General features: G+C 33.1%; 1 protein-coding gene across 1 annotated transcript; it reads left to right on the forward strand.

Annotated features, from left to right (window-relative positions):
* The first annotated feature begins 4,483 nt into the window (after positions 1-4,483).
* On the forward strand, positions 4,484-8,264 carry LOC131065752 (histone H1-II). The gene is made up of 2 exons (XM_058000377.2): positions 4,484-4,940; positions 7,225-8,264. Exons 1-2 carry the CDS (start codon positions 4,545-4,547, stop codon positions 7,984-7,986), a joined length of 1,158 nt encoding a protein of 385 aa, XP_057856360.2. The 5' UTR covers positions 4,484-4,544; the 3' UTR covers positions 7,987-8,264.
* The last annotated feature ends 3,330 nt before the right edge of the window (positions 8,265-11,594 follow it).

Raw genomic sequence — 11,594 nt, forward strand, 5'->3', positions numbered from 1 at the left:
TGCTAATTTCACTCTGGAGTCATTGAAGATTATTGTGCTTTTTAGATTATTTGCATCCATTATTGCTTGCATCCATTGTTGCTTGAATTGATTATTTGCTTGAATTATTCATCCATCTTGCATCCATATAGCTTAATATCATATAGATTAAATCCTTCGTCTCGGTGTAGTCTAGTCACTGGTATTGCTTATAAAAATCTGAGAGCAATCTTATACTCGCATCTTTTAGAAGGCGATTAGTCGCTTTTCTATGGTTTATTACTTATTGATTATTGATTACTAACCATGCATATAATGACTTAATTGAAGTGTTGTGCTTGCAGCTACAGGTTCACTTTTTCACACACACAAATGCCATCTCCTTTTCAATCTCAATCATTGTATTTGTGATCTTCTTTAACTTCTGAAAATCAGGAGGAGGTCCCACTCCCTTTCTCTTCAATGCGTCTCTCATTCTTTTGCTGGGGCCCGAGGAGATGTCCAGATCATTGTTGGTGTCCACATACACAATATCTTTCAACTAGAATTGTTCTTCAAGATTGCTAATCATATTCTTAAAGCTATCAACCATGGCACCAATCACACCATGACTAGTTTGATAACAACTTTGATAGAATCCTTTATTTTACCAATTTGTTCTTCCTGGCTCGCCATCCTAGCTTCATAGTCTTTTTCAAATTTTTCAAACTTGGCCTCCATAGTAGTCTTTAGGAAATTGATAACATAAGCCTTCTCTTTCTCAAACCAGGGACTGTTCTCATTAGAAACATGCACATTATCCATATTCTTAACTTTTTCTTTAATTACCTCCAAATTACTGCTATCGGCTCTCTATTTTAGTTGGATATCTTTGATCTCATGGAAGATCCACTTGAAGATTTTGAAAGTGTCCACCACCCCATCTCTAGATAAGGCAAGGACATCAGATATAGACTCTTTCTTAGCACTGAGCAAAGGTGAAGTAGGGTCAAGGGTATTCAGAAAAGGCACTCAACTCTAGGTGTTATGGTCAGGAAGAGAGTCAATAAAAAACGAAGGAGAGGGATGCTTTCCTTGACTCAGTGGAGTATTAGCCAAAACACTAGCAATCTTAGAGCCCAGGTGAAGTTTCCAGACAAGGGGAGGGGAGCTAGAACCACAAGGTTCTTTGGATTTGGGGCTTTTCACAACAAGGGCTTTACCCTTGGTCTTAGGGGGGAAGCTCTAGGGGAAAAATCATCATCGTCAATATCAGTATGATAGTCATCCCTCAAAGTCTTAGTATCATCTGAATCAAGATCAACCTTAGGGGGGAAGGAAGACATGGGTTGTAAAGACTTAACATTTTAAAACATTAGAAGAATTAAACCCTCATGCAGATCAAGGTTTTTAACTGGATCTTTATTGTGTTCAACAATGCTAACATTCAACGAGGACACAAGGAAGAAGGGGAAAGAGATTCTAAGCTTATGTCGAAAGTGATTGAGGAGCCCAAAATGGTAACCGAAAGCTCTTATGAACAACCCATCAAGGGTAATGTACTCCATGAGCACTTTCAGGACATCACCTCAGATAGTCTTTATCTTCGATGTGTTGTAGCTTGTAGTTCCATCTCTTGCCAAATCTTTCTTCTCCTTCTCTTTCGAGAAGAGCTTGAGCGCCTTTTCAAAGAATTTTTTATCTTTATAAAACTTTACCCCATGAATGGAAAGACCAGTAAATTTTGCAATAAGGTCTTCATTAACAACAATTTCCCTTCCAAAAAGGGCAACCGACCCCTTCTTGTAATTTTTGACAAACTGTTTTGTCACCTTGGCTTTGACGCCATGCAATTTTTCAATATAGATGGTAAAACCACCCTTCTCCAAAATGCGCCGAATGCTTTTGTTGTTTTTCAACTCATTGTAGTCCATCAACTCCACATGTTTAAAATTCTCGCCCATTTTGTGATAGTCACTGTGCTCAGAGAGGGAAAATTTTGTAATTGACAGAAACTCTGAAATTCGTCGAACCTAAAACAACCCCAAATTGGAAGACAACACTAAGTAACTCCAAGCGCACCCATAATACATGTGAAGAGAAGCCTCTAGAATAAAAATTAATGCATGGTGCTCATGATGTGTTCATAACACAACAAGCTCGAAAAAGACTCATGGCAAAATCAATCATAGAAAATTAACTTCCCTACTAGTTAGGCTATCTAGCCTTAATAACCCCCTCGCTTCATCGTCCAAATGGTCCCCTTTTCACCATATAATTTTATCATAAGCTTGAACTCCAAAGTTGGCGAAGTAGTCTGCAACTTTATTAATTTTCCTATATATGTGGGAGATGTGACATCTTTCGAGAGAGTCAATTATTTTATGGGATAAGACAATCCAACAAGCAATATTCCACGAGGGATTAACTTCTTTTTTGAGACATTAAATAATGTTTTTAGAATCCCCTTCAATCCACACCTTAGTACAATTTATCTATTTAGCAAGCAAGAGAGCCTGGTAGGCGCCAATGGCTTTGACAACATGGTTTGTTTGGCTACCCAAGGGGAGAGCCATTGCCAAAATCCAAGTGCCAAATTATAATCCCTAGTCACTCCCCCACACCCAACAGGACTTAAATTTCCCTTTGCCACCCCATAGAGAACTAGCTATAATTGTTACACTTTGCATGAGTTAATTATAGGACTTGAAAATAAAACAAAAATCATTTGTTTAATGTATTTCTTAGTATAATTGGTTTGAGATGTGTGTGGCTGCATAGTGTGCAAATTTGTGTCGATTACATATAAAGAGCTAGTAGTTGAAGATCTATTTGATGGAAAGATAAATAATATTAAAATATATAATTTAAGGTTCTCTTATCATGCATTGCAATACAACCCAATAGACACTACTTTACTACAAGGTATTACTAAAAAGTCATGCCTTCAATTTTTCACATGATCATTGAGACCATGGACTTTCAAAAAGAGCTAGATGCATTACATGGGTTAATGGCATGACTTTAACTTATCATAATTGTCATGGTTGAGCATATTTTGATTTTAACTAAGGATCTGGCCACACATTGCAACTAGTCATGCAAAATGGGAGGAAATTTTGTTCACCTAAGTTTTAATTGCACTATAACTTTGAATTTTTTCTTAGAAACCAATTCTTGATATACTTTTTTTTTAATTTATTTATTTATAACAAGGATAAAACACATTATATGTACCCTAAGAATGTTAGTGTTATATAAATATTTTATATTTTAAATAAGTATATAGTTGTTTGTCAAAGATAGAATTTGATAAAGTTTGTGGTTTATGATAAGCATATATTGAGTGAATCACAAAGTTTTGCTACTGCATATAAGAACATATTCTAGTTTATAGGTGAAACATTTACTATTGATACAATCAAGTAAAAGCAATATTACAAAATATCTAGTCAATAATGGGAGTAAGGAGTTATATAAACCCCATGAATGTAATTTATTTTCATAGAATGAATAAGTAGCAAAGTTTTTCTATTTTTGTCTTTGAGTTTTCTCTTGTGCATGAGTGTTTTTTAATATGTTTGAATCTATGTGTGTTTGACAACGCACAAATATAGAAGACATCATACAAGAATGTAGTATGTCAAGATCATGATGCAAGATCATATTGCAATTAAGATGCTCTTTATTGTTATGATAATGCTCTTATACAAATGTTCCTCACTTCTAGGGTATAGAGCTTTTCGAATAGATAAGCAATGCCCTTAATTAAAAAACATAATGCATAAATTCATACAAATGTGCATCATCTTAACTCATAGCAACTAATAGGAAAAGGGTGACAAGGTTCACTTCAAATTTTGGGCTTATGAAGTTTGAGGTTCAAATCTACAAATGAAAGTGACTTGAGTTAATTTTGCATCCATGAATTTAAACCAAAGTGACAAGTAAGAAATTTAAAGACCAAAATCGATTATCAATGACAAAATACAGTATAATATGATTACAAACTGAGTTTACAATATAAGTATACTAATTACAAACTTGTTATTACATAAAAATATAAACAAAATTTAACCTAAATTGTACAAAAGAAAACATTTTATTTCCTTGCACTTAAAAAAATATATAATGTTTTCGTTGAAGATAAATAAGAGTAAAGAAGTATCTACCCCACTCCACTAAGCAAATGTTTATCCAACCAACTAAAATGCAATCTATACGAAGAAGATTTAAAAAAAAATAGTTAAGTGTTCTCTTTTGAACTGATTCCAAAATTGTATCTTAAAACTCATGTTATTGATTTTTCAAAAAAATTCGAAAAATCAAATCCGTAATTCTGCTGATCATCATCAACAATCTATAATTTCCCAAAAAATCAATAACACAAAGATTATTGATCCACCGCTTGATTTACTCAAAATGTCGGCTTGAAAGTGTCACCTTTAGAGCATTACGGAGTAGTTGTACGTTAGAGGTATAAATACAATGGCTTATTAGTTTATAAATGGAGAGGCCGTCACCTTGGTGTTTCGCTCTCTCGCTGGCTCTTGTTCATTGTTATTATTATCATTATAGAATACGGAATGGAAGGAATGCCCTCTCCCTCTCCCTCTTCCTCTTCTTCTCCGCCGCGCCCTAAGAGAGGAAGGCCAGTAAAGGGCAAGCTTCCCCACCACAAAAATGGCGCTCAAACGCAAATGTTACAAGATAACGCCTCTATGCCTGACAGGATGGCGGACCATAGCAAAACACAAGTTAAGCAAGAACAAGAACAACAACAAAATATTGGTGGGGGTGGGGATGCGGATGGCGATGGCGATGGCGATGGTGAAGAAGAGGAAGTTGGTGAAGAAGGTGATAATGGTGGTGAGAAGGAAAAGGAAAAGGAAAAGGAAAAGGAAAAGGAGAAGGAGAAGGAGAAGGAGAAGAAGAGTGAGAGAAAAACCCAGGTTGCAGCAGCCCTTCCCCCTTATCCAGAGGTATGCATGCCATCTTTCCTCTCTCCTCTTCTATCTTCTGTTTCTGTTTATTCATGTCCAGTTGTTTTGCAAGAAGGTGTTTGAATTATTGGTAACAGCGTTTGTTCTTATAAATTTGTTTAGGGTATTACAGTGGTCATTTTTTTAAGGGTTTCTTTAATTTATATCGTAGATTCTTTGCGAATCATTTAGTTATATGAGTAAAAATTGTAGATAAACTGTTTGCTTAAACATCCAACTGTTTTGGTTTTATTTTTATATGATAAAAGCTTTGTAGTGACTTGAACTTGTTAGGGCAACTCACTTAAACATCTGCTGTTTTTTTAAATGGTAAAAATTCAGACTGCTTTGATTCTTTTAATTAATTAAAATCGTAAAAGTTTTGTGATGAGTTGAACCTGTTAGTAATGATGGATGAATGTGCTGAGTTAGAGAACACTTTTTTTTCTGGCTTTGTTTTTTTAAATGATAATTTTTATTTTTATTTTGTCAGGCTGGCCTTAACATCTCTGTTTTTTAGTTTATAATGGAAAAAACTTTTGTTGAAGTTGAATTTGGGACCTTCTGTTCTCAAAAGAAGTAGTTTATTAATTCTCTAATCTTATTAGACACATGCAAAAGTGATAAGTAATTATCTTATGTTAAAATAAAAAAATCTGGATGACAAGTTTTGGAGATAGTAGAGGGACAATTTTATATATATAGAAAAATATTCTTACAAGTTAATGGATAGTAATATCATGACAATGTTAAAATGATGCTGGAAGATGTCTGTAAAAGTTTGTATGTCAACCACATTTCAAAAATATTATTGTTTGTACTTCTCACACAATACCACATTACACCAAACCATGGCAATTTGGCAAATGCATCTTTAATCTTTCTGCAATAAACAATAATAATTGGCTCTAATACCATATAAAGAATTTTGATTGCTGTTAATATTAACTGTGATATCATTAACATTGCTGTTATATTATAGTTGTTGCTGTCACCACTGACATGATTAATTTAATTACTTAATTTAATTACTGTTATAGTGCTGTCATGATATATCTATTGCTGCTGCTATAAGGCTGTCATGATATTAAGCAGTTTTTTTTCAATGTTAGGAATTTTCTTTTTTTAAAACATTATAAAAATAGTTTTTCAATAGATCTTTGGCTGCCTCAAGGACGCCCAGCATTCCCAATGTGCTTCATGCAATCTTCAATTTTAGAGAAGCGTTTCACGACATTTCCACATTTTCTCAATCGAAGGGGTAGTTAAGGGACATGCCCTAATGTCTCACTGTCCCCGAAATGCCTTAGAGGACAGGGACATGGGTTTGAGGGGTGGAGATGTGTCCCATGTAGCACACAAAAAAATTAAAAAATCAACAGATATAAAAAACTAGCGGTTAAACAAACTATTTCTATTAATTTCTCTTTTGAATCTAGCTTCTTGCACTTTTTTAAAACATTTGATACTGTTAGTTTTCTGTGTTTCATTCGTCCTTTGTATTTGCATTGACCTTATTATAGAATGTTATAGAATTAAAGACAACCCACAGGATATTTGACAAATCCATCTACAACAATCCTACATATTTTGCCAGGACAAAGGAGAATACCTCAGGCCAGAGCTTCTACTTAATTCCCATAGGATTCGGGACTACTCTCAAATACAGATTTGCATAATTTTAGCCTTATGGTGCCTCCAATATAAAGCAGTTAAACATTATAAATGCATTTGTTATAAGTAAACCCATGAGACAGTTCATTTTAATCTGAAAGCATAAAGGCACAATCCTTTGGACGCTGAATCAGTACAGAGGAAAGGTTGCAAGGACAATCTGAAAGGTGCACAGGCTCAAAGCATCTGTTGCAGTCGCAGGTCCATGAGGAGAAGAATTGAGAGTTTGCACCACAAAATCTTCTGCCTATTACTTTTTAGGCACATGAGAAAATTTTCTTTTCTCTTTATGCTTAAATTTCATATAGTTTATACTTTCGTTTGTGTTTTTATGTAAATTTATGTATTGTTCAAGATTGTCTACACCATGCTTTGTGAATTAATCAAGCTCTTCTCTGTTTTTGAATGGATAGTGCATCTGAGGAGGTATTGGCTTATAATATGTGACTTTTTTATATTCATTTATTTCTTTCTAGCTTTGGAGGATTATATTTTGGGTTTTCTCTTTATGTGGCATCCCCAAGTTGTGTTCTTTTATCTTATGTGGGTAATTGATTATGCTATTTTTAGATTTCCCATTAGTATAGGAATGTAATTATTTCCCTTGCAGATGATCAAAGATGCTATATTTTCTTTAAAAGAAAAGACAGGCTCAAGCATTCCAGCAATCATGAAATTCATGCAAAGTAAGTATCAGGATAGCTTGCCACCCAACTTCAAAAAGAAACTCACAAAACAAGTGAAGAGTATGAGTGAGAAGGGAATGTTGACAAGGATGAAAAATTCTTTTAAGCTGTCAGATGAGTTAAAGAACCAAAAGAAATCAGAACTTAAAAGAGGTCTCAAACAAGCTGTCTCTTGTAAAGGGGTTAAGCCATCAAATGAAGGTGAAATGAAAAAAACAAAATCAAAGAAAGTTAAAGAATTCAAGCAGGAAGGACCTTCGGAACATGATACAGGTGTAGAAGAAGCAGACATGCCTATCAAGGAGAAGAAAATAATTCCAGCAAAGCATAAAAAGATAGCCAATTCTGAAAAGGTTACAGAGAAGACAAAGCTTGATAAAGCTGGAAAAAAGGCCAAAGTAGAGAAGGATGTATTAAAGAAAATTACCTCTATAAAGGATGAGAAAGAAGTTGTAAAGAAACGAAAGAAAGTGTTGAAGAAGGAATCAGAAGATGCAGATGAAAACCAAAATGCCACGGAAATGGAGACAGAAAAAGCTCCTGCCAAAGAGAAAGAAGGAAAGCCCTCAAAACCTTCAAAGGAGAAATCTATCAAAGACATGGCGTCTTCAAAGAAGACTAAAACAAACAAAGTGGAAAAAGTAGCTGCAAACAAGCCATCGAAAACAACTAAAACGACCAAATAAAGTGGATGCTTCAACCAATTGATAATTGTTTGTCTTTTTTCTTTTTCCTTGAAACTCATTGATGTTTAAAGATCTGAGAAGGGAAAGTCAGACCAAGTTTGGTCATAAGTGAGCCAATTATTACTTACTATATGTATTTTATCACTCTTTTCTATTTTGGCCACTTCAGGTGATCTATCTTACAGGACTATTATATGACTATATACATCTTTTCTATTTTGGCCACTTCAGGTGATCTATCTTACAGGACTATTATATGACTATATACATATTCGTTAGACTAGGATTTTGTTATTCCTTATTTAAAAAAACAATGAAAAACATAAAGCTTGTTCCTATCGTTACTGCAACTGTTGTTGAAGATGCTAAGTTCAATTTTTATGTATAGGATGATTGCCCGAATTATGCATTTTACTTTCATTTGCAACGTTAATGTGAGGTAATATTTATATGTTGCAAATATGGAACTTGCCCGTTTGACTAGGTAGAAATGCTCGAGGTTGTTTTCCTTGTACTATAACATGAATGCATGAAACAAATAATAAACCAATGATTATACCTTCACACAAATGCCTTGCTTAATTCCATTGTTCTTCTACTTGAAGTAGTTGAAAATGAGGATTTCCCTACAAATCATAATAACCTTATGATAGAACAATGATCACAAGTATGCAATGATAAAGATTGTAGATGATCAAAATAATATAAGAAGGTAGATTTCTAACTATTATTTGACATCGATCAACAATTTAGATTGATTGGAAAAATCAATGCACATAATTCATTGAGATGAGAGGAGAGCTAGATTTAGGAGATTAATCGATCACTTGATTTGATGAGATGAATATATGGAGGAAAATTGATGTGTAGACTAGTCGTGAGTGTATCACTTGATTTGATGAGATGAATATATGGAGGAAAATTGATGTGTAGACTAGTTGTGAGTGTTAATTGAACTGAAGAAGTGGAGTGCATGAAGGATATAAATAGAATTAATAAAATAATGAGTTCATGAAGGATATAAATACAATTAATAAAATAATGATTTAATTACATGTGTGTGATGGAAATCATAAAATAATTCTTTTATTATGTTTAGAAGACATTTTTAGAAAATGAATTAATAAAATTAAAATAATTTTAACTAATTATGACGAAATAATTATCTAATTAAATAATTAAAAAATAATTATTTAATCATAGTGGACTAGGAGAATAAAAGGAAATTAATTAATTAAATAACTAAAAATTATTTATTTAACATTAATTAGAGGAAATGACGAGAACTAATAAAGTGGCGTGCTAGTCAATTTTAGGTCTCTATAAGATTACCTTTAGGGCTCAATTAAGATTCAATTAAGGTTAGGATTATAATTATAGTTCAATTAGGGCAATGATTATTATTAGGGTTAGAGTTAAGGTTGAATTAATATTTGATTCAAGGTTAAGTTTAGGATTCAATTATGGTTTAATTAGTTTTATTATTAGGCCTATGGTTAAATAAGGGTTACACATAGTTTTAAGGTCCTATTTGGGTTCAATACAAAAAAGATTTAGCTTAGGGCTAAGATTAAGGTTAAGTTTAGGATTAGGGCTCAATTACAGATTGAATAACTTAGTTAAAATTCAATTTGGATTAGGGTTCATTTATGTTTAGAGTTAAATTAGGGTTTCAATTATGTAAAGGGTAGGTTTATATGGTTCAAGCTCTATCTAGGGTTAAGTTAGGGTTCAATTTGAGTTCAACTAAGCTTAAGATTAATTATAGTTACTGGGATAGGGTTAGAGTCAATTAAAGTTAAATTAGGAATATGATTACTATTAGGGTTTGGGTCAGAGTTAAAGTGTTGTTAGTGTTCAATTAGAGTTATGGTTAGGGTTAGGCTTCTAGAGAAAAATCTTTAGATTAGATTTAGGGTTAGGATTGGGGTTAAGGTTAGTGTTATGAGTCAATTATGCTAAATGGTTAGTTAAGGTTCAATTTAGGTCAAGATTCAGTTTGAGTTACAATTAGAATAGGGTTTAATTTTAGTTAGGGTTCATTTATGGCTATGGTTAAATTAGGTTTACAATTGTATAGAGGGTTGGGGCTAGGGTTGAATTAATGTTCAATTAAGGTTAGGGTTGGGGAAAGGGCTCAATTAGGGTTCCATTAAGGTTATTGTAGACACCTAAAATTGTCCTTGCCTAATCAAATAAATATTATTTATTAAATTATTTTATCCTAAGCCTTCTATTAACTAAGTAGATCTTTATTTATTCAATTAATTTACTAATCCTCCTTTAGCCTTTTTCCATTTAAATAAATATTTTTATTTAATTTAAATTATCCTTTCCCTAAATTAAATAAATGTTTTATTTATTTAATTGACCCCACCTCTTCTATTAATTAAATAAAATTTTGTTTATTTAATTGATTCATTAGCTTTTTCGCTCCATGACACTTCTCATTCATCTTTTAATTTATCTTTAACCACCTCTTCAATATTTTCCTATTTTCTATACCTACCCTCTAATCTGAACTGACCATTTATCTTTCCACCTCTTAATCCTAGCTCTCCATTTCTAGGGCGCTCTCTATAAAAGAGAATCATTTCCCTATCCCTCTAGAATCTTGATCATTCTATAAAGCATCTACACTCTATAGAATTGCATACACAACTGCAATTCATTCTCTATTGAGCTCTTGTGCACAATACATATCCGAGAGCAACCATAATCAACATCGTGAAATATCAATGGAGATAGGAAACAATGGAGATCAAACCATAATGAGCATATGATGGTATAATCTTTCATATTTGTTGTTTGCATGTTTTTATATTTTTCATTGGTGTATGGTGGATTCATAGTAGAAATAGGTTTTATGTGGTTGAATCCTATAGGTTTTACAATATTTTGAGTTCCCAAATCCATCATATACATTTGGCATGCCCGATGGGACTCTAGTCCCCATTTTATTATATTTTAGTGTTGTTTTAGTGATTGTAGATTCACAGATCTGAAATTTGTGACAATTTTACTTTTTGGTGCGCCTGTGGTTTTTCCTTTTTTGTCCATGTTTTCTGTTGGAGTCCTCAGTTTTCTAGCGTTCAGGTTCCTATCGTGTTTGTATTTTTCTATTATGTTTTTGGTTTTGCAGGTTTTAGGGTTTGTGCAGATTCCATTCTTGGCACGTTTTTGTCAAACCTTAGTGCATTTTTTATTAATTAGGGTTTTTTGTTCTTTTTGCGTTTGTGGTTTAAATCTACTGTGTTTCTATTTCAGCTAGCTAGCTTCTAACACATTTTTTAAGGGTTTTGTCACATTTGTGTCTTGTCCTGCCATGTCTAGGTTTATATATTATTGCATTTTTTCTAACTCTTATTGTGTTTGTGGTTTATTCTGCTGCATTTGTGTCTTGTAGGTTGGTCGAAAGTGGAAGCATCCAAAATCATTTGTAGAAGGCCCCTTTGATATCACTTTATGATCTAATCTTTTTTTGTTGTAGGTTGGGGTGATTTTCAAAACTACTAACATATTTGTGCTTGCAGGGGTAATTTAGGAGAGTGCTTTTTTTATTAGATTAGAAAACACTTTCATTGCTGTACTAAAAAGAACAATTTGTT

The sequence above is a fragment of the Cryptomeria japonica genome, chromosome 7 (assembly GCF_030272615.1).
Source record: "Cryptomeria japonica chromosome 7, Sugi_1.0, whole genome shotgun sequence".
Taxonomy (NCBI): domain Eukaryota; kingdom Viridiplantae; phylum Streptophyta; class Pinopsida; order Cupressales; family Cupressaceae; genus Cryptomeria; species Cryptomeria japonica.